This window comes from Micromys minutus (genome assembly GCF_963924665.1).
Source record: "Micromys minutus genome assembly, chromosome: 8".
NCBI classification, from domain to species: Eukaryota; Metazoa; Chordata; class Mammalia; order Rodentia; family Muridae; genus Micromys; species Micromys minutus.
In genome coordinates this window covers 25001198-25025308 of record NC_137977.1, presented here as the reverse complement: position 1 = coordinate 25025308, position 24111 = coordinate 25001198, and the positions used below count along the sequence as shown (strand labels likewise).

At 49.0% G+C, this 24111-nt stretch overlaps 1 protein-coding gene across 1 annotated transcript in view; it reads right to left on the bottom strand.

The window, feature by feature from the left end:
* Positions 1 to 24111, bottom strand: part of LOC308423365 (uncharacterized protein) — a gene marked incomplete at its 5' end in the record, with an annotated part of 161684 nt that overhangs the window by 11940 nt on the left and 125633 nt on the right. The window contains one exon of the mRNA XM_080920097.1: positions 3201 to 3259. Within this exon, the coding sequence (XP_080776223.1) occupies positions 3201 to 3259 (59 nt within the window). The remainder of the gene's footprint in view (positions 1 to 3200; positions 3260 to 24111) is intronic.

The following is a 24111-nucleotide window of genomic DNA, read 5'->3' as shown; positions in this document are numbered from 1 at the left end:
TGAAGAGCAGGGAAAACTCTAAGCCTGTAAGAATGTACTCTATGGGGTCAGGGGTGGGGGGTGGGGAGCTGCTATTTGTTTGTTGAACAGTTGCCCAATCTGAGGAAGGGAGAGGGAGAGAGGGAAAGATGGGGGCTGGAATAATGTCTCAGAGCAGGAATAGAAGGTCACCCAGATTGGAGAACCAGGAACCTCAAAGAACGAGGTGGTACCAGAGACTCTGAGAACAGCTAGAGAGCAGGACAGAGCCCAGGTTACAGCCTGAGAGAGAAACAGCTTGTTGGGCTAGAGGCTTGGAACAGTTGTTGGAATCAGAAGCCAGATGGGTGGCGTAAGAAGGCAGTGTGGGAAGGAGAAACTCAGAACCAGCAGGGACTTTGGAATGTGATGCTTTCCCTTTTGTTTGAGCAGTGTGACCTACCATTGCCTTGAACTTCACCCTGGGTTACTAAAGACTTCAGCACTGACCCTGCTCTAACCCTGATGTGGCTGAACAGAGGGCGGGCAGAGCAGCAGTGGGCAGTGGAGGGTGGTAATCAGTATTACCCTGAGAAAGAGAAATTGCCTTTCTTCATCCCCCTCTCTCCAGTGTACTCATCAAAATGGCAGCCAAGGGAAAAACTCCCTGTCTTTCTGCTCATTGTGAGAGGCCACAGGGCCTTTGCACAGGTTCTTCCTTCATCTGGAATGTTCTTCCTTGTTTTCCAGTGGTTGACTCCAGATTTCACCTGCCTTCCTGCCTTCTGATCTCTGACTATCAACACTCAACACACTGCCAACTCCTCGAGATTGGGGACCACCTCCATCTATCCCATGATGTGTGGACTGCACAAGGCCCTCACTAAGGGCTAAATGAATGAAAGGGGAAGCTGGCACCTCTAGATTACACCCTGATGTTTGCTTCATCTTGGCCACTTTGGGGTTGAGGTACCCACAGCTGTGGAAGGGAGATCTCTTGAGCCCAAGATCTCTCCCAGAGCTCCACAATGGATTCCAAGACAGCAAAGCCTCTCACTGATGAGAAGGGACAGGTGGCAAAGGACGGATGCTCCCCAGGGGGCACATGGGAAAAAATGATGGGGCTTCCAAGACTAGCAACCACTATTGCTTCAGGGACAGAGTCTTGGCTGGCCAGCATAGAAGGGACACAGTTTTCCTGTATGTCTCAAAGCTACTGAAGCTCAAATGTCCCTTTCCTGAAAACATCCCTTACTCTCTCTCATCTTCCCTACTCCACTCTTTGTCACAGAACTATACTTTCTAACTAGAGTTTTTTGGGATTTTTTTTTGAGGGGGTTGTTTGTTTGTGTAGTGTGATTTACTTTCCCGTTGTTGTTGCTGTGTTGTTGTTGCTGCTGCTGTTGTTTCCTCTGCTGACTTGGAAACTTTAGGGTTTGGAGATGGGGTCTGCTTGCTCATTCTTACAGACATGTTAGTGCAGTGCCTGGCTCACAGTAGATACTCAGTAAAACTCACTCAAGGAATGAATACAAGAACAACCTACATAAGGCTGGCAAAGCCAGCAAGGAATAAGGAAGCTGCTGGGGTCAGAGCAGGGGCAACAGCAGCCCCAGCCTCTCTGGCTGCCTTTTAGGGGGCCCTCTAGGAAGTGCTTCACATTCCTGATGCTATGAACAAGCCTGCGCATGCCTAGGACACATGTCCAGGAGTTGGAATCTGCCTATATTCAAGGATTCTGGGGTTTTGTTGTAGCTAAGGTTTGGTTGGTGAAAAAGCAGAATGGGGTCCCAAAACCCACATCTTAGCATCTGGGCAAACACAGAAAGGGAGCAAACTCAAGCCTTGCTCCCCTTCCCCCCACCAGCTCCTAGTTTACACCTAGCGAGCTGGCCCAGATACTATCCTATGCCCCTCAGACCAACTGGAGGTCTTTCTGCTGAAGTCTATCCTCTTCCCCACCCCCAGAGTGGGTTCTTGTCTCAGCAGGAATTTATTCTCGATTGAAATGAACAGCTGGGCCAGCCAGGATGGGAGGGTGAGTGGTGGAGAGTAGCCATCAAAGGGTCTGTGTGTGAGGGGCAGGAGGGGGAGGCACTGGGGTGCTGGCTTGCCTACAAGTGCCAATAAATGAGACAGACAGGGATTGTGTGTGTGTGTGTGTGTGTGTGTGAGAGAGAGAGAGAGAGAGAGAGAGAGAGAGAGAGAGAGAGAGAGAAAATGACTCAGTAAGCCTTAGAACAAAAAGAAGCAGAAGAGAGGGAGAGAGAGGAGGAGGGAGCATGGAGAGAAGACCACAGTGACACAGGAAATGACTGGGCGGGAGACAAAGAGGATAAGAAAAGGGACAGAGAAGGGGGTGGGGGACAGCCTGGCTGTAGGAAGAGTCAAATGTCTTCAGGCCTTCTGCTTTTATTGAGCACCTTGACATGGCAGGCCCAGTACAGACGTGTGTGCAGATGGGACAGAGACATAGGTGTGAGGGATGGAGAAAGAGGGAGGCAGAGCCTACGGACTAACATGGAGACTTTGGGGAGAATGCAGAGATGAGACGGTATAGGGGGACACAAGCTAGAGGAGGAGGAGATGGAGACAAAATCCAGCAGGTAGACAAGGCAGTGTGTGGAGCCAGAAGTCAGCTTGGAGACCTCCCTTGGTTCTCCTTAAGGGAAGCTTTCTATTTCTTGTGTTGGTATGAGACCCTATCATTTTATAAGCAATGCCATCTCTGGCTTTGTGGTTTCCTCCCCCCCCCCCTTTCCTCTCTCTGCCTTCCTTCCTCCCTTTCCCCTCCCCCCTCCATTTTCCTCCACGGTTCACACACGGTTCTGACAAGAGACAGCCTGTTTTTCCTCTGGCCCCATTTCCTCTACTCAAGTCACAGGTCAGGCTAAAGCCCAGCTCGACTGAGAATTGTAAACAGACAGATACAAAAGTCCTCCTCGCCCCACCCCTGACTATCCTTGGATCCCACAGAGCCTTCAGGAGATCGGAAAATGTGCGTGGGGCTGGGAGAAGGAAGAGGGTGCGTGGGTGAATCTTGCTTCCAAAATAGCTGGAGCAGGCATCTCTTCTTTCTGGGATCTGTATAGCAGCCCCCAGAACACAAAAGCCTCCTGAAATCATGAAACGGTGAAAGAAGCCATTTGTAGAAAATGCAGAGCCCTTCCCTCATCTTTTCTCACGTCATCACTGAGAAAATGCCGCAGAGAAGAGGGTGGGATGGGGAGTCAGTCACCTACCCGCTTGTGCCGGGTCTCTGGGCTTGAGAGAAACGCCAGTCAGTGTTGGGCGGGGCTTGCTGTGGAGGAAACAGAGATTGTGTCTTAGTACCCAACAGCAGCTAGATGTTACCAGAGAATTCTACCCCTGGGAATGGGGGCAGGGAGTGGGTAAAGGAAGGAAAAGGGATAAGGTGGGGGAGGGTACACATCTCCAAAGGTGGGGGTGGGGAGAGCCATCTGGAAGACTAACAAAATATTTCATTGATCACAGAGAACAAGCACAGATTGCTGAAGAAATAGATCCCTTTTTCCAGACCCAGACTTCTGAGCCAAAATTCAAGGACCCAGAGCGTCTTTTGTGGAACTGGGGAAAGAGTGCAGAAAAGTGCCCCCCCCCCCCCAGTGGCAGAGAGGTTTTTAAAATCCCACCAGTCCAAGACTAGAACCATTCAGCTCCTCAGCTGGGAACAAAGCCTCGGCTGCAGCAAGATGGCTGCTGCTCTGGGTAACCCTTTTTGTGCCAAGTTGTGCGCTCACACATTCAGAGGGACACCTCCTCCGGGCCCTCGATCTCAAAGACCTCTTCCCACAGCTAAATACATTATTAATTTAGGAGTCATGCCAGCCAGAGCCTTTCTAGGGCATCCAAGCTCCGGGATGCCTCTCACCCCCAGAACTTCATGCCTCACAATGGCCTGTGACTAAAGAGATGGGAACAAGGCAGTTCTGTCCTAGGCAGAGAAAATGGCTGGGATGAAATCCAGTGGGACCACATTCTACCGGCTCCAAACAGAGCCGGCTCATCTGTAGCCCTCTCCCAACCAGTTCAATGTGCAGGGCTCTGCCAGTCACCAACTTAATTTCTAACTTCCAGGAGATGGATCCCGCCCGCCACAGATTCTCCTACAGCCATGACTTCACCAGTTTCTGGGATGTGCTGCTAATTAATTCTCACACAGGCCCCCAGGAGAAGAGAATGTGAGCATCTCAGATCACTCTGGGGAGAAGGAAGACCCAGGGCTTGCCAGTGAGTCACAATGAGGTTCACAAGTGACAGATGTGGGTGGAACCCAGAAACCTAAGATTCCTGGTGCATCGGGTGCCATGAGCACCATTCTGGAGCTGCCAGGGAGCAGAGTGCAGACTCTCAGCCACTGTACCCTTAGACTGTGGAATGTACTTGAGGATGCCCCACAGTGATCTGACAGGAAGTGGGGCTGATACTTTACACCCATAGGGAGAGGGGGAGGGGACATGTTTGTTCACTGAGTGCTGCAGAAAAAGGAGAGCCCTAGAGACTTTCTTCCATATTTGAGGTCTTATTGAGGAAAGCCCCCACCCCCATCCTTCTCATCCTAGCAGATGTTCATCTTTACAAGTGCCAAGTGCCAAGCTGTTTAAAGCACACACTGGGGTTCAACAGACTTTCACCATTTATCCTAAACTTGAGCAAGTTGCTTGACCTCTGTGAAAGTAACCACTAGCAGGCTAACAGACTATCCAGAAACAGTGGTAGGAGAGGCAAAGGACGTTTCCTGGCTCTTTGGTTTGGCTGCTTTTATCTTTCTGGTTTGCTTTTGGTGTGGTGGTTTTATTTTATTTTTTTTAAGACAGGGTCTGTGTAGTCCAGGCTCTCCTAGAACTAAGTAGAGCAGGCTTGCCTCAACTTGGAGATCTGCCTGCTTCTGCAGAGTGTGGCTTTTTAAGGAGGTGTGTAGTAGGGCTCTTTCAATTCACTGTCAGAAGTATCTGGATATGGTCCAAAAATATAAGCCCCATACAGCAGAGGCAGGGTGGAGGATAAACAGACTGAATTAAAGCTTCAAAGTTTGTGGACTTTGTGCCCCTCCCCTTTTTTCCATTTCAGCTTCCTTGCACAGGAGGGCTACCTCTAGCATCTGGCAGAAGCTGTGGTTTTCCCATCTGTCAGAGGAGCGAAGGTTTGCCAAGTCTCAGATACTCTGAGCATTCTCCCCAAATCTTGACCTTCTATCTTTGAGCACATTTACAGACGGAGCCAAAACCTGGTTTTGAATTCCCAGCGTAGGGACTCTCCAAGCTCCCACTTTCAGGGGTAGGAAAGGGTTGCTGTTAACACCGGGGCCAAACAAGGTGCGGAGTGCAGACACTGAGAGTGAGGGACTACTATAGATCTCTAGAACCAGCCAAACCTGGAGATCAAGGTTCTGCCGGTCCCGAACCTAGAGGGCCACCGTCACTCCTGAATTTCTGTAAGCCAACCCAACTCAGGACCATTGTAACCCTTGGGGAGTTAAGGGCGGGTTGGGGAGAAACTCCTGAATCCTTGCTTGGTACTGCGCAGGCATAGCCTAGGAATCACCGGGTTTCAGCCAACCCGGAGCACCTTCTGGGGTGGCCCCGGGCCTGTGTCGGGGAGGGACGGCGCGCGTGGGTGTGACCAGCTCTAGCCAAACATCTGTGGTTGGCTGGAGCTGGAGTAAGCAGAATGGAAGTTAACGGCGGGTTGTGAGAGTAGGGGGCTAGGCTCAAGAGTACAAGATCACACTGGGGCCATGCCCAGGAGGTTGCAGCGTGGGCCTGTGGTGGCCTTCACGCGGGACCCCTAGCATCTGCCAGGTCACTGCGAATTCACCAGCAGCAAGGCAGGACGCCACCCTTTCTATATGCGGGATGGTAGTTGAGCTCACCTCCTCTCACCATAAACAGCGCCCCCTCCCATGCTCAAAACCCCGTCTTTGCCTCAACCACTCTGATTGTCCGCTTTCAAATACATCCAGTAGATGTGCCAGTTTGGTACAAAGAGAGAGCAGAGCAAAGCCTCTCAGAGCAGCTTCTCCATCGCGCCCCAGGGGGCCCGCATGGTGACTCCCAGCCCTCACCTGGCTCTGGCTCCGCTCCCGCAGAGTACTAGAGCGGGAACGTAAGACCTCAGGCTCCAGTGCCAAGGCTGAGGGCTGCTGAACGCTGAGGGGCCTGAGGAAAGTGAAGTCACTGCCATCGGAGGCCGGAGAAAAGCATGTCCTGTAGCAATGGCTCTGAGAGTCTGTGGGCCGCAAAGTCACCTCCATGTACTTTAGTGTGCCGTCTGAGCTGACCTGAAGGTTGGGGCTGGACTGTTTATAGAACTCCCGGGAGGGTGAGTCCTGGCCCCTGCAGCACTGGCCCCCACCCCGGTCCCCATCCTCATGCCTCCGCAGACACTTGGCTGACATGAACGTGAAGGTAACTAAAGATAAGAGACTGACAGCTGCCAGGGCCACGATAAGGTAAAGGGTGAGGTCTGACCGCTCAGGAGGATGTGTGAAGAAGTCACTGGATTTGGGCATTTCCTCTGCATCCTCGTCCTCCAGAACCAGCAGGACCGTTGCTGTGGAGGATAATGAAGGGTCACCATTGTCCCTCACCAGGACCACCACTTGTTGGGTATCAGAGTCCTCCTCCAATAAGGCCCGGGCTGTGCGCACCTCACCAGTGTGTGCAGATACAAGGAACAGTCCAGGAGCTGTGGACTGTGGTAATAAAGAGTAAGAGAGCCATGCATTGTGACCAGCATCAGCATCCACAGCTGTCACCTTGGTGACCAAAGAACCAGGAGGAGCAGATCGGGGGAGGCGTTGAGGGGCTGAGAACTCCCTGCCAGGTCGTGGGTGCAGTACAGCTGGGGCATTATCATTCTGATCAAGGACAAACACGTGGAGAGATGTGTTAGCATGCAGTCTGGGGGAGCCGGAATCTCGGACCCCCACCACAATTTGCAGCATCTGCAGTAATTCATAGTCAAAGGTCCGCTGGGCAAACACTCGTCCATCCTCAGGGTTGACATATACAAAGGAGGAGGCTGGGGCTCCCTGAATTTGACTTCCCACAATAGAATAGGTGAGGCGGGCATTATCCCCTTCATCTGGATCAGAGGCAGCCACAGTACAGAGGAGAGAGCCTGGCGGCCGGTTTTCCGGGATGTAAGCAGTGTAGAGCTGTTGGGTGAAGTGGGGTGCGTTGTCATTAACATCTGAAATGTTCAGCCTGATGGTGAGATGTGTGTGTAGGGGAGGTGACCCAGCATCACTGGCCAGCAGGTTGATGGTATAATGGGATGTGGCCTCTCTGTCCAAAGGCTGGCTGGTGAGCAGTGAGTAGTGGTTCTCTGAAGGCTTGATCTGAAATGGCAGGTTTGGAGATGTCTCCAGGCTCACCTCACCATTTCTACCTGAGTCTCGGTCCCGCACATTAAACAACCCCACAACTGTGCCCACTGGTGTACTCTCTAGGACAGGGTTGACTAAAGATGCCAGCAGCACCTCAGGGGGGTTGTCATTAGCATCCCCTACATCCACTTGAATTACACAGTGGCCCTCCATGGCTGGCTGTCCCTGGTCTCGAGCTCTTGCATGAATTTCATAGAAATTTGATTCCTCAAAATCTACTGGACCCAACACATGGATCGATCCACTGCTAGGATCCAGGCTAAAGAGATTCTTCACTGCTTCCGATGTATGGTCTCCAAAAGAGTAGTCTAGTTGGCCATTGGTGCCCTCATCTGGATCAGTGGCATTGAGACGGAGCAGCAGTGTACCCGGGGGTGTGTTCTCTGGGAGTCCCACACGTAGAACCGAGGACTGGAAGGTTGGGGCATTATCATTGACGTCCAGCACAATAACAGAGATAAGGCTGGTCCCTGAGCGGGCTGGGGTTCCCCCATCCACAGCAGTGAGGACCAGCTGATGTTTTGCCTGGGCTTCACGGTCTAGCTGCTGCTCTAGCACCAGCTCTGGGAAGAGCTTCCCATCTTTTAGGGTCTTCACATTCAGAGAGAAGTGACTGTTGGGGCTTAGAGTATAAAAGCTCACAGTATTGGTGCCCACATCTGGGTCTTGGGCGCTATCCAGTGGGAACCTGGCTCCAGGTGCAGCTGATTCTGAGATGCGCATCTCTCTCTCAGGAGTGGCAAAGCTAGGAGAGTTGTCATTGAGATCCAGGATCTCTACCTCTACCCGGGTGAGCTCCAGGGGGTGTTCAGTTACCACCTGGACAGGCAGCAGGCAGCTAGTGCTGGCTCCACACAGGCTCTCTCGGTCAATTTTTAGATTCACTGCCAAGGCTCCACTCCTCAAGCTCAGGGAAAAATAGCGCCCATTCTCCTCAGAGCCCAGTCTCAGCCCGCGGCTCAATAGATCTGTCACCTTTAAGCCCAGATCTTGAGCAACGTTCCCCACCAAAGTCCCCGGCTCAGATTCCTCCACCACTGAATAACGGAGCTGCCCAGACACCCAGCCACAGCAGCACAAGGACAACATATACAGAACTTGCCATTTCCCAGCGACCTGTGGTGATGCCATAAGCCCCATGACCCAGAAGTCCCTTCTGGGAGAGTAACTGTGCTGTCCTGTCTCCAAGGTAAAAACCCAGAGCTTGGAATGCAGAAGCTGAAGTCTCCTATGTCTCCTTCCAGCCTCTTTAAAAAAAACAAACTGCTCTGAGGTTTGCCTGCCTGCAGCCTTTCTTAGTCACCAACTGGCGGGGGTGGGGGGGGGAGGGGAGTTAAATGTAAGTGGCGCTTGGGAGCTGGAGGAGGAGAGGCGGGGCAGGAAGAGCAGATCCCCCACCTCAACTCTAAGTTTGATTGGCCAAAAAGTCTGTCTGCTCTCAACCAATTATGAAGTCTTCTCGGTCCTGGAAACCTTGGGAACAGTTGCTGAAAAATCTGTGTCACAGAAGCCCCAGCATTCATTTGGGCTGCAGGTTGATTCAGCCCCCTTTGGCTGCGAAGTTTGATGGCTCAGATGGTGCTCAACAGGGAAGATAAAATGGTACAAAACTCCTTAGCGTTCTGTCCCAGCAACTTCCTGCGTGATTTCAGTTTTTTTTGCTTGGACCAACAAAAAAATGTGTCCTTGTGGAGATGCAAAGCCCACATGGCATTTTCCTTCCCATCCTCCAAAAATACTACTCAAGCCTTGTCAGGACCTTCAAAAGTCTCGCCCTGCCCTCCAGCAAAGTCAGCTGACAGCTACAGGACTTAGCTTTTCTGAGGCCCTAGAGTCAGAATGGGATGGAGCAGCATACCTTACGAGAAAGGGCCCCTTTTCTAGAGCAGATCTAAGCCAATTTGGAGGGATCAGAGGTCACAATGGTTTTATAGTCACTAGTCCAAAACTCTCCCTAAAGATTCCTAGAATTCGGAGGGTGGAGGGGCTGATTAATGGGATGAAAACATGAATAAAATAAAAGATTCCCAGAATGTCTCACTCTGTGAATTCTCTGTCAATTTTCTGACACTGAGTGACACTTACTGCTTTCCCCCCAAAAGGTAACAGATGCTCACTGTTCCCAGACAACTGCATCTAGTTCACATCCCAGTGGGTTTAATACCAGGAGTCCCAGGGGAAGATCTCTCCTACCTCTTTGATCTGCCCCCTCAGCTCCATTGGCTCTTTCCTTTTTTGACATTGCTGTTTTCCCAAATAAGCAGTTCCTTTCATGCTGGGCTACAGAACACCAGACAACATGGGGCAAAAGATTTTTAGTCTACCATCAAACCAGTTGAAGTCAACATTCTCCAGAGCAGCGCCCTCTTGTTCAGAAAGAACAGAGGAAGCAACCCTGGGTTTGGGTGATGTCCTGGCCCAACCCACACTTGTGTGAGATAGTTTTGATTGATTGACGATGCTCCTACATTCCATTATCATGCTTCCATAGCAGCTTGGTTCTTGATAACCAGTTACTTTTATTTCTTACTCTCAAAAATAAGGTAGTTACTCCCCCTGCCCCCACCGACTTCTAATCTATGGGCTTTACTCATCCCCAAGTTCTAATCACCAGTTAATTCAGAAACCACTTGTAGAGCACAGCATTTACAACATAGTTGCTACTTACAAAAATGGCAGCATCCCTATGGGCTCTTACAGGGAGGTTAGTAACCTCTGGCACTTGGCCCAGCCATATGGCTGGATGGCAATAACCCTCAAACATTGGCTGAGCCTGCAAAGGTCTCACCTCTAGCCCATAGAGAAGATCAGAGGGTGGACAGCTTGGGCGCACCGGCTCCCCTGCCATAGGTGCACTGGGTGACTTCACCATCATGAAGCTATCACTCCGAGTGGGCGCAGAAGCCAATGGTGTACAGCCATGAGAGTGGCCTCCCACATCCACAAACTTGATAGGATCTTCTGACCCTAGCTGGATTCGGAGGATCCCATTGGAAGGAGGAAGCCCCTCCCTCCTCCGAGATCGGGTGAGACAGGCACAGGTGCCAGCAGGAAAGCATGTTACTCCACAGGCAGCCCCACGAAGACACTTAGAGAGCAGAGCCACAAAGGAACCAAAGGAGACAAAGCAGATCGCCACTAAGGACACCGCCAAGTAGAGGGTTAGGCGGGATTCTCCTTCCCTGGGAGCCGAAGATTCTCGAAGATCGGGGACAACTGGATGAGTGTCTTCCTCTAAGGACACTAGGAGAGTAACAGAGGTAGAGAGTGGCGGGCTACCACTGTCCTTCACTACAATCACCAGCTTCTGAGGTGGGAGGTCAGCTGGGATGGGAACAGCCGTCCGCACTTCCCCAGCATATCGGGAGACAGCAAACAGGCTGGGATCTGGGGCCTCCAGGAGCTGATAGGAAACCCAAGCATTGTAACCTGAATCTAAGTCCACAGCTGTCACCTTTGTGACTAGGTGGCCAGCACCAACTGATGGAGGCAATGCTTGGGGACATAAGGAACCAGGCCTGGCCCTAGGGCGCAGCACTGCTGGGGCATTGTCATTGAGGTCTAGAACGAACAGGCGCACTGTGACAGTGCTGCTGAGGGGTGGGCTGCCTCTGTCCCTGGCCTGCACCTCAAACTGCAGTGTCTGTGTCTGTTCATAGTCAAATGATCTAGTAGCATGAACGGCTCCTGTCTGGGGGTTCAGAGAGATGAAGGAAGAAGCCGACACATCTCGGTTTCTGGGCTCTAAGAGAGAGTATGAGATTAGGGCGTTTAAGCCAGAGTCTGGGTCAGAGGCTGCCAGGGAGCAAAGCAGGTCCCCTGGGCGATTGTTCTCAGGAACAAACACCTCATGCGACCTCTGAAAGAATGAGGGTGGGTTATCATTCACATCTGAGATATTGAGGAAAATAGTCCTGTGGGTACTCAGGGGAGGGTTCCCAGCATCAGAAGCAGTAACCATGATGTCGTAACTGGATCTGGCCTCTCGGTCCAAGGGTCCTGCTGTCACGAGGGAGAACTGGTTCCTGAAGGCAGACTTGAGAGCGAATGGTAAATGCTCAGGAATACGGAGGCTCACATCTCCATTTGACCCCGAGTCAGGGTCCTGCACACTGATTAGTGCTACCACAGTGCCAGGTTCTGCACTCTCTGGTAGAGTTCCAAGCTCAGAGGTTACTGTGATGTGGGGGGCATTGTCATTTACATCTAGAAGATCCACCCTAAGGCTGCAATGTTGCTCCATGGCTGGAGAACCCCCATCACGAGCCCTTACATCAAATTCATAATAATTCTCACTCTCAAAGTCTAGAGGCCCCTGAAGGGTAAGCTTTCCAGTAGTGGGATGAAGGCTAAAGAGGTTTCTCACTCGGTCAGGGGTGTGACCACTAAAAGAAAAGGTGACGTTACCACTAGGTCCCAGGTCTGGGTCAGAGGCATTCAGCTGGATGAGCACCATGCCCGCTGGCGCGCTCTCCAACACGCTGATCCTGTAACTGGATTGCTGGAAGGCTGGGGCGTTGTCATTCACATCCAGCACTGACACTCGGAGCTCTGCGGTGCCAGATCTAGGGGGGTTCCCCCCATCCACAGCAGTCAGCACCAGGCGGTAGTCGGATTGCTTCTCACGATCCAACGGCTTTTCCAGGAGAAGCTCTGGGACCAGGCTGCCGTCGCTGCGCTTCTTGACATCCAGGGCAAAGTGCTCATTGGAGCTTAGTCTGTAGCTGCTAATGGAATTGCTCCCAACATCTGCATCCTGAGCCTTTTCCAAGGGGAAACGCTGTCCTGGCGGAGCTGCTTCCCCGATTTCCAAGTCCAACTGCTGCCGCGGAAATCGGGGGGCGTGATCATTCACATCTACGATCTCAACCTCTGCTCGGTACATTTCCAAAGGCCCCTCTGTTACAAACTCCAGGGGCACGATGCAGCTGGCACTGAGCCCACACAGTGCCTCTCGATCGATTGGATTTTTGATGAGCAGGGCTCCGCTGTCCAAATCCACACGGAAGTGTCTTTGGTTCACCTCTCCAGCGACCTGCAGCCTGCGAGCGGATAGACTCTCTGTATCCAGCAGAAAATCTTGGGCGACATTCCCTACAAAAGTCCCTTCCTGTGACTCCTCTGGGACCGGATAGCGAATCTGCCCATAAACGTAGCTCAGGTGGCAAAAGAGGAACAAAAGGGTAGCCCCCCACCAAATTTCTACCCAGCTTCTCACCGTGCTGGGCATTGCTGCCATCCGCCAATTCTCTACTTGGTCCGGAGACGCCAAAGAAGCTGACCCGCCCCTAACAGCCACAGCAGCTGGAGACACCTATCTCCCTTGCCCGCGCCAGGTCTGGCGCGGCTCCGCCGGCGCTGCAAGGGTTACGCGCCGTTTTTTGCTGGTGGCGGGGTAGATTTGTCTGCCTTTCATTACCCGATTGGCAGGCAGCAACTCCCGGGCTCAGCCAATAGGCTGAGAAGAGAATGTCCCAATAGCAGCAGGGTTAATGCGTCGTAGCAATGGGAGGAAACACACACATACAGCCCCCCCAAATCAACCCCCCCCAATATAACAAATACCAACGTTTCTTTCTACCTTTCTCCTGTTCAGTTCGCATTTTTTGTCCGAGGGTCGTTATCATCGCGGAGAGGCAGAAATCATATGTATTCCCCCGTTAACACATCAATTCACCCCGCCCCTTTTCGCGGGGAAAACAGCTACCTCCTGAGCCCTAGCAACCTGCAGTCCAGGAAAGCTAGTGGCCATTTGAGACTGGTCACTTTGTTCAAGCCAGTGTTGTCGTCAACCAATATTCTAAATGAGTTGCTTCCATCTCAGGCTGGTCCTATTGAAGCCTTTAAGAAGCGCTGCATATTCTCAAAATTCCGCTCCTCCCCAGATTTCCTCTCTTTGCAGAGAAGGCTTACACATTAATGAAGCCAATTAAATTTATACGGCACACGTTTTGATTGTAACAGAAGGCACACCAGAAACCAAACCTCTTATTCAAATATTTGCTACAACAGGAAGCTACCATTCATTGATCTCAAGGACAGTATAGAAGTAGGTGGTGGAAAGGGGGGTTGGGAGCTGGTCCAAAACCGTGAGACTCAGTCTCTGGGCTTTCCTGGGGCTAGCTCTCATTACCTGATAGAACGCTAATGTTCACAGGTTGAACAGCTTTCTTGAATGACAGGGATCAGCCTCCACCAACATTGTGCCTACAAATCCTCTTTTTCTGACACCATAGTATTCAGGATATGTTGTTAATTACCAACAGAGACCATTTCAAAAGAACAAGCCTTTCACTTAGCCCCAGGGGACCTCTTGTAGCCCCGGACTTAATCTCACCCCTCCCCCACCCTCATTCAGACCTCTTAGCAGCCTGCTTAACAACTTGCTCCAGCGCAGGACCAGCACTTGTTTTGCACCATAGGTGCCTGAAAGCTGTACTTCCCACAGTAAACACACCAGGGAAAGAAAACCTCAGACAGATCTAAGTGTGAGATATGTTGATTCATCCAAATCCTTGCCTAGATTACCAATAGCTATCCAAACCAGAAGCAGATAAACTGTCGTCATCCCTATGATCTTTACTGTGCTGAGGCCAGCACCCAACATTAAGATCTCATAGGGAGGGACATGACAATGCTGTGTTCTTGTGTAAAGGTAAAAACAAGATCCTCATACCAAACATACAAAAACACAAAACAACAAAGCTTCTATCCCTCAGCCTGCTCTACTAAAGTGTTGCTGACAGAACCATGATGTCAGTGAATCATCTACCCAGTCACCTAGGTGTGGGGTGGGAAGGTGAGTAGGGAGGGGTTTCCACCCTTGATTATTCCCATCCCTTGTCTCTTAGATCAACCAATGATCCCAAAGACTTTATGCAGCATTTCCTCCAATCTGCACTGCCTTTGTGCTGGTTCCAGCAGCTACCAATGACCTCAAGTATTGCTAAAGCTGGTAACTGGTCTCCGTCCCCAACCCCAATGTCTTTCTTTTATGGTTACCAGAATAATCGCCAAAACAAGAAAAATACTGATGGCATCTTGTGTGTGTGTGTGTGTGTGTGTGTGTGTTTGTGTATATGTGTATGTGGGGGGGGGGGCTTGGTACGAGTGTGGTGTGTATGTGTGTTTGTGTTTTGTGGTGTGTCTGTTTTGGGAGTGTACATGTGTGTTTGTTCTGTGTGTGAACAAACATATGGAGTGTGTGTTTTTGGTATGTATGGTATGTAAGTGTGGAGTGTGTGTGGGTGTGTGAAATGTGTGTGTATATTGTGTGTGTGGTTGGGTTTATTTGTGTGTGTAGAGTGTTATGTGGTATGTGTGTGTGTATAGTGTTATGTGGTATGTATGTATGTGGTGTGGTATGTGTGCGTGTATGTGTGTGTGTGTGTGTATGTAGGGGTGGTCTCATTATTAGAGGTCATTCTTGAAGAATCATTCTGCAATGATTACTTTATATGGAATTAGAAAATTAAACCACCGCCAACATTTTGACATGACCCACAGGTCATTCAGGATCTAAAACCTTGATTATCCATACAGACAGTTTTACAAACACTTCAAGGTTCAGTAATAACCAATTACCTTTATCCCTATGCATGGAGTTTCCTACAAAGTCCCCCCTGGGCCCCTTTTCTTATCTGGCAATTTAAATTTTAGCTCCTCATTCAAGCCATCACTACCACCTCTATAATATCTTGTCTTTCCCAGGGTGACTTAAGCATTTCTTCCCCTTTGCCTCCACTATTGCTTGTAGAATACAGAACCTGCCTCCAGGTTCCTGCCCTGCTTGAGTTCCTGTCCTCACTGCTTTTGCTGATAAACTGTTATATGGAAATGTGAATGAAATAAATCCTTTTCTCCCCAAGTTGCTTTTGGTCATGGTGTTTCATCACAGCAATAGTAACCCTAACCAAGACAGTTTTACAGTTTTACTATGTAGTCCTGGTTAGCCTTGAACTCAGAGATCTGTCTCCAAGTAACTGCTGCAATTAAAGGTGCATACAACCATACCTGGATCCCCCAACCCCCTTTTTTGGTAAGTCTATTGCCTCTTGTATCCTGTGTACCATAAAGAAGATTTTTTTCTTTTCATCCTTTATAGTTTATTAGCACATGGGGTACTAATACATCATGAATATCTATATTATCTATTATTTCAACAAAGAGTGCTTAAAGATGTTTAAAGTAGCTATTGTATCTATGTCTTGATGAAGGACCTGAAGTTCAGACAGGAAGAAAACTTATGTAAAGCTGAAAAAGCAGCATATGTAGTACTATATGGTATTGCAAGTCTGCTTTCTAGAATTGGAGCATCATAAAACCCTAGTTCTACATGTCCTTGACTTGATCTTTTATGCCAAGTGTGTGATTCTCCTACTTCTAGGTTGTTTTGTTTGTTTGTTTGTTTGACTATGTAGCCTTGGCTCTCCTGACTCATGGTGGTCCACTAGGCTTGCTTTGAACTTATAGATGTCCACCTGCATCCGGACATCTTCCAAGTTATGGGAAGCTGTTAGCTAGCTGTCTAATATGTGAGCTGGGAGTGGAATCTAAGCCTCAGTTCTATGCAAAAGCAGCAAGTTTTTCTAAACCCCTGAACCACTTGTTAAGCCCCTTTACCTCTAGGTTTAAAAAAAAAAAGCTTTATTGAAATTTAATTGAAATACCATGCAATCCACCTATTTGAAGTGGGCAAATTTAATGGCTTTTTGTATAGCTCTCTCTATACTAACTTGATGGAACTATTGCCACAGCTTAATTTTGAAATATATTTGTGTCACCCTAGAGAGCCAGTTCCTATTGCTCAGTTCTACTTTCAAAGGCTAAGCCAGGCATAGGACTGCACACCTGTCATACCAGTAGTTGGGAGGTGGAAACAAGAGGATCAGGTCAGTCTAGGCTACGTAAGACAGACAGACAGACAGACAGGTGCATGCATGCGCGTGCACAAACACACACAATTGAAAAGAGCAGCCTACATGCTAGTGGTTTAGTGGTTTAGGACGCTTGTCTCTTTAGGTTACTGAAATGCCACAGTATGCCTTACAGACAATGCCCTTCTAGAATTGATCTACGCAATATTTAAAAATTTAAAGCTAGAAAGCGACTTGATAGTATTTTTGTTTTTATTGGGGCTCAATAAAGTTGGCTTTTAGATCCTGGTTCTGTGAACATCAGAATGACAATGGCCCTCTGCTTCATACTATAAATGATGGGCTAGCAGTTTCTAGGGTAAATTTGAGATGTTGTCTGTGCTTCAAACTTTTTGAAAGGCCCCTGGGTGATTTTTAAGGGGTACCCAAGTTTGAGAACATTGTCCTAGGCTGACAGAGGAGTGGCTTTTCTGCACGGTACCAGCTTTCCTCAGCCTCTTCTTTGTCAGTTTAGCTGTCTTCATATTTGCCCATTTCCAAAGAGAGTTCAAGATTTTGGACAAACAAGCACTAGTAGTAATCTTAATAGTAATAACCAATAATGTTTAACCATCCTGACAACCAGGCTCATGCAAAATAGCACCAACTGGCCCAACAAAGCCCACGTTGTTTCCTCTTTGCATGCAAGAGGCTTAGAAAGGAGTGAGAATCCTCATTTGTTTAATTGCCAAACATAAGAAGTGCCAGCAAAAGCAAGGCAGTGGTGAAGCACGCCTTTCATTCCAGCAGAGGCAGGCGAATCTCTGAGTTCAAGGCCAGCCTGGTCTACAGAGTGAGCTTCAGGACAGCCAGGGCTACAAAGAAAATACCTGCCTCGAAAAAAAAAAAAAAAAAAAAAAAACAAGAAAAACAAAAAAAACCAACCAAACCAAACCAAGAGTTTCCAGCAGCAATGGACACAGCTAACAGGTAACAGAGGTTCTCCTACAGCTCAGATTGTGTGTAGCCTGCCTCAGTAGGAAGCCTCCATAGTCACCAGCATTCTGACAGGAATGAATGAATGGTTTACCTTTCTAAGGAAAAGAATAAATCTTCCTTTCCCTGTAGGTCTATACCTAACAAGACACAGTGCTGGAGAAAAGATCAGGAACACCACAGGCTTTTCCACTTGATGTTCTTTTGAGTCATCTAGATTTATTTTCAAAATAAAATTTTATCTTTGTAATTAAAATTATTAGCTCGGAGCATTATAGCTAAATTTTTGTCTTTACATTTTTATGTGTTTTCTTCTGTTTCCTACGATGCTCATCATTAATGTTATATTTGGTAACATGCCTGTTATTTCCAGTACTGTGCTTGAAATAAATTTAAAGAATTTAAAGACTATAAATCATTTGAGAATGAGGTACAAGATTGTGCAGGCCAATGAAGGTTATTAAAAAATATATTAGTTTTAGAGACGGGTGGATCTCCGAGTCTGAGGCCAGCCTGTTCTACATAGTGGGTTCCACGACAGCCACAAACAAACAACTCCTAAAACACATTTTTTTAAATATAGAAACTCGAACAGGCTTGAACGGCGGCTAGACAAGGTAGTTTTTCTACTGACACTAGTTAGAGGTGTCCAGGAGTTCATTTTCAGAGCAAACTATATCAAGCTAAGCTCTGAGTGCTGAGATCAAGGGCCCCTAGCGTGACGGGTTAGATGTGATGGCAAGAGTGCTGAGGGTGTGAATTGAGTTCAAAATGAGTGAAGTAAGTATCACCATCTTGATAGAGGACCACGAAGCACACTCTAGTCAGCCACTTCCCCCTAGGCACTGTTTGATCTAGGAAGGATAGGTCGAAGTCTGGAAGCATGCTCAGAAAAACATCACGATCGTTCAAAACAACAGCAATGACAAAACAGATCCATACCTCTCTCAACGTGGTACAAGAATCACAAAGCATTAAAGCGGTGCAGAGATGACTTGCTAACACTTACCTGTCCAGGGGGGGCGCTCTCGGCACCCAACACCTGCCTATAGAACATGGGATCACAACTTCGCAGCGTGTTCTGGCGGCTGGCCAGTGGGCTGGCCGCACCAGGCTTCTTCAGCAGTGGGTCGCTGCGGCGGGAGTCCGTGGTGAGGTACACCTGATGGTACAGGTGCGGCGGCATTAGGCCCCCTCGCACGGCGTCTGCGTGCAAGGAAGGTCCTGGGGTTCGGTACAGGGAGCTCACTGGGGATCGGTAGAGGTCCCTAGACCGCTTCCACTTGTAAACTTTGAATATGATCACTCCCAACACTGTGACTGCGAATCCCACAGAGACCAAGATTAGAGACAGAAGTAGATAAAAGGTGAGGTTTTTGTTCTGTTCTCGGGGAGCTGAACCAGAAGGGAACTCGGCCCGGGCTTCCGGAGACTCCTCAGTTACTGACACAGTCAGGGTGGCGGTGGTGGAGAGCAATGGTTCTCCATTGTCTGAGATCAAGACTGTGAGAATCTGCCTTGGTGAATCTGAGTCCTGGACTGGGCGGGCAGTGCTGATCTGACCCGTGTGAAGCCCCACGGCAAAAAGGCTCTGGTTGGGGGCTCCCAAGAGGCTGTAGGAGAGCCAGGCATTGTGCCCTGCATCTGCGTCCCAGCCTACCACCCGTGAGACCACGTGGCCCGCAGCTGTACCTCGAGGCAGCATCTCCACCGAACTCTGGCCAGGCCGGGGATACAGGACCTGGGGGGCATTGTCATTGCGGTCAGTAACAAAGATGTTCACGCTGATGTTGGTGGCCAAGACCGGGGTACCTCCATCGTTTATATGAGCGGTTAGCTGGAACTCTCTCTGATCCTCATAGTCTAGGGGCACTAAGGTTGTCAAGACTCCATTGTCACGATTTATTGTGAAATAGCGACCCACGAGCCCAGTTTCCGCTCCTGGTTCCAAGAGAAAGAAGGAAAGGCGGGCATTGGGCGGGGCGTCGGGGTCCCAGACACTTAGGTTTAATATAGGAACTCCGGGTAGGTTATTTTCCTCAACATAAACGTCGTAGGAGGATTGGGACGATTGAGGAGGATTGTCGTTGATGTCGGACACTTGGACCCTGACTGTTGTAAGAGCTGAGAGAGAGGGAGTTCCCGAGTCTCGAGCTGTGATGCTGAGATTGTATTCTGGCGTGGTCTCACGATCCAGGGCTGCACTGGTTTTCAAAGTGAAGTAATTCTTGAGGGAAGAAGTCAGGCTGAAGGGGAGACCCGGAGGAACCTCGCAGGTCACCAGCCCGTTATCTCCAGCATCCAGGTCAGTCACACTGAGCAAAGCAATGACAGTCCCCAGAGGAGCATCCTCAGGGACTGGGCTGTATACAGAGGTGACTGTGATCTCAGGGGCATTGTCATTTACGTCCACAACCTCTACCAATACTTTGCAATGCGCTCCTTCGGGATTGGCACCTTTGTCTTTGGCCTGGATGTAAATCTCATGGAGTTTGGTGTCTTCGAAGTCCAGGCGACCCTTGATTGTCAGCACCCCAGTTACGAGGTCTAAAGCGAACAGTTCCCGCACCCCAGCACGATTGTGGCTCCCGAAGGAGTAAATGATTTCTCCGTTGAGGCCCTCATCCAGGTCAGTTGCGTGAACCTGGGCGACGCGCGTGCCTGGGGGTGCATCCTCCCGGACGCGCGCCCGATACAAAGACTGATTGAAGGAAGGCGCATTGTCATTCGCGTCCAGCACTGTGATACGAATTGGAAGGGTGGCGGAGCGAGCTGGGGTTCCTCCATCCAGCGCGGTCAGTACCAACTGGACACTTGGCTCCCGTTCCCAGTCTAGGGCGCGCTCCAGGACCAGCTCCGCATATTTCGTGCCGTCCTCTCGAGTCTGCACGCGGAGCGCAAAGTACTCATTGTGGCTCAGCTCATAGGTTTGTAAAGAGTTGCTTCCCACATCGGGATCGTGCGCGCTCTCGAGCGGAAAGCGCGTCCCCGGCGCCATGGCCTCACTAATCTCCAATTTCATTTCCCCGGTGGGGAAAGAGGGATTGTTGTCGTTGATGTCCTGGACCACCACTTCCGCGCTGAACAGCTCCAGTGGGTTCTCCACCACCAACTCCAGAGTTACAGTGCAGGAGGGCAGCGTCCCACATAGCTCCTCTCGGTCCAGTCGATCGTTGACGAACATCTCTCCAGTCTCCCAGTTCACCTCAAAGAACCTACGGCTAGCTCCGGACACCACCCGGAGCCTGCGGGCCGCCAGACTGCCGAGATCCAAACCAAGATCCGTGACCACGTTACCCACGGGGAACCCCCTCTCTCTCTCCTCCAGGATCTCATAGTGAATGATGGTGGAAGCCTCGGTCAAGGCAGCTAGCAGAAGCAAAACTCCCACTGTTCTCCCGGGGCTTACCAGTCCGCTGCTCCGGGCCTCTGCGACCATCTCACTCAAAAGCAGCTCCTCTTGGCGGGGTCCAGGTGGTCCCGGAGGTCTGGCAGAGAAACTTTCAGCGGGTTAGCGCTTGGGCGCTGGGCGCCGAGTCCGACATGGCTTTCTGGGCGCCGCTGATTTGTTCGCCCGCTGTTCAGTCTCTGCCTCATCCCGGGGCGCCGAAAGGGGACGGGCCCGAGCCGGATCTCCAGCGTCTTCATTGGCCGACAGCGGCACACAGAGTCCCAGCCAATAACTGCACGAAGAATGCGCTAGCGCCGGGTTCTTTGAGCAGGACACGCGCTCGCGCCAGGAACTTCACTTTCCTCTGGCTGTTTTCCAGAGTTTCCTGTCCAGCGCTCCGCCAGCGTCGGGGGAGCAAACCTAATCTGCGGGCGGATCCGTCCACCTCCCACCCCAACCAGACCCATTAAACACTTTAATCTTTGTCTTTGATCACAAGAAAGGGGAATGATCCAAAAGGAATACAGCACAGCGTCGACTGGCAAAGGGCAACACACTGGGTCTGTTGGAGGGCAGAGGAAACATCGGACCCTGCTTGAAAGGAGGGATGAGTATTTCTGGGGAGATTAATGTTATCACTTTTATGGGCTGTGAGAGATGCGTAGCATACAGGTAGATTTTGACTTTGCATGTGTGAGGGCATACTTTTCAGCATATGTCCCTTCCCCCAAAACCTACAGTTTTATCTTTTTCCAAACGGAGATTAGAATTCATTACATCCTTAGTAGAGGAAATCAAGAATACCACCATGTTTGTCTTAATTTTTGTCTTGAGATTTTAAAAATAAAATTAAGAAATTATTTCCTTTAAAACCGAATGCTGTCATTGTTTTCAAGGATGCTTCTTAAGAACAAAAGACAATGTGAAATTCCCCTAGCTGTTTTTTCCCCCAATTGTGTAATTTCTGTTGGTTAAAACATGATCTCTTAAATATTCTGTTCCGGGGTTAATCATTTCCCAAAGGTTCTGTGTTCATGTTGCGTTGCTAATAAAGAAATCTCTGTAAGAGAGGGAAGGGGAGGGGCAGGCCATATGGTACCCAGGACCTCCCGTAAAGTGATGGTGGTAACATGCTATAGATTCACCAGAGAAACACAACGCTTTAGCCACAGACTACAAGGTTCTATATTTTTGAATTGTGGACACTAACCCCACCCCCAAAGCAATGGTTAGAATAAGAAACATGAGTTAGCTATGAAATGAGACTTTATTTGGCTGTATGTTTTGGACAAGAAACTAACCCAAGGGCTTCTAGAGTCTCATCCTGATCATGAGCAGATGAAAATGCTTGGTACAAAGTGAACCACAGTTAATGGTAAAAAGCAATCCATTAGGTGCTAGATGTGAAGTGTGAGGAGCCTCATATTCTTTCTAAATAAATGCCTTGTCCTTTCTGTAATTAATCTTAATCACATGCAGTGAGTGAGATACCCAGAAAAGGGGATTTTTTTTTTCTGATTTAATGAAAACCCACATCCTCTGTACTAAGCGTATGCCCCACCCCACCCCATTTCACAGCTTTTAAAGTCAGGTGGAGGTGGCACATGCTTGTAATGGATGAGCCCCAAACCAGCCTCCCCCAACCCCAAAACAAAAACAAACAAACAAAAACTAAACAAATCCAGTGTTAACTACTTAGATGACAATTGGCTAGACTACCAAGAACTGTGATCTGTGTTAAGGAGGTGGATGGATACCTCAGAATTTAGATTCTGGACTACACTCAGGCTACTTACTTGCTACTAAGCGTAAGAACCAGTGTCATAGGCAGGCACTGGGGGCTTGTCAGCAGTGAAGAATGTGCACTTTAACAAAATACATGGCTGGCAAGAAGACATGTTAAAGTTTGATAAGAGCTAAATTTGGTGGATTACCCAGAGATGTGCCAATTTAATTTTTAAAAAAATTTTTGGTCTGTTCACTGTTACAAAAGTCACAGTTCTGAAAGCTTTGAGGGGAGGGAATTGAATCCAAGGACTTACACATGTTAGACAAAACAAGTGTTTAATATCTGGGTCACACATTCCCAGATACAGAAAACCAGCTTTTAAAGTGTATGCCATTCTCCTTACTAGTAAAGCCCATAGCTCTTAGACCTCTTCATAAGCCAGCAGACATCTCAGAGATTCCTTCTCCACAGTAGGTGGGATAAGCTTCTCCAATATTCAGTTAGGTCATGTATTTCTCTCAGATACTCCTCAATAGCACAGCATGAGTTTCTCTTGAAATACAATACTGTACCCTTTGGACTGAGTCCTCACTCTCCTCACTCTGCCTCCACTCTTCTGTGCTTTTAATGCGGTCATTATCCAAGCAAGACCCTTTGTGCCCCGAGGCCTTCACTCAGGCTATTTTTCTCCCAGCAAAGTGTCTTTCCCCTTTGCTTGCTTATATTCCAAACCTTTTATGTCTCAAAAACCAAAGCACCAACCAACCAACCGAATTGGGGTATAGTTCAGTTGATAGAGAATGCCAGGCCCTGGGTTTGATACCCAGCACCAAATAAGTCTGGTAGTGTGGGTTTGTCCTAGCTCCTGGAGAGTGAAAGCAGGTGGGTCAAGACTTTACAAAGAATTTGAGGCCAACCTGAGCCACATGAGACTCTATCTCAAGACAAAATACAACAAATAATGAGGATTTAAATAACTCATTCACACATATCATACACTGAGTTACACCCCCATGCTCTCCCAATAATAAAAATATTATTAATAATAATAATGGTGTTAGGAATCAAGCTCAGGAGCCTTGTGGCAGGCAAACAGGAGCACAGGAATAGTTTAGTGACCTGAGATTCTAGTTGGTTTGGGATGTGCACAAACCCTCTTCTAATAATAATGTGCTTAGCAGCCAGAGGCCTCTACCTGCACACACTATGCACATACACATCTCTCTGCATAATGTATCTAGGAACTTATTCCCAGCACAGAACCTCCATCTGCATTGAGCTATATGCATGCCACCCCCTCCCCCATTCTGAACAATGGAGTAAAACTTTCCTCCTCTTACAGACTACCAAACTCGGACAGGTTCTCGTCAGTTGTACTTCCGGTTTGTCACGGTGCATGAATGGAAAACCTGATTCCTTCTAAACTGTTTCTAGGTGTGTGTGCAATATGGCACGACTGTGTTCCTAAGTGAATTCTTAGGGATGATCCCCTATTTAACACATTACTCCTGTGCACAACCAGGCAGGCACATAATTAAAATCAGATGCATCATAGAAAGGGACATACACAATAAAAATAGTCATGGCCTAATTCATCTATTAAAATTGAGAACCATCCAAACTATACCCCTTAACAACCAGTTCTTCCTATTAGGCTCCCCATAAAAAGAAGCCCCAGGCAATACCCTGATGTCCTTGAGCACCTCCACTGTGATAAGCTTGATAACATTGTATTTTCTCACCTGTATTTTGCTTTTGAATAAAGTTTCCT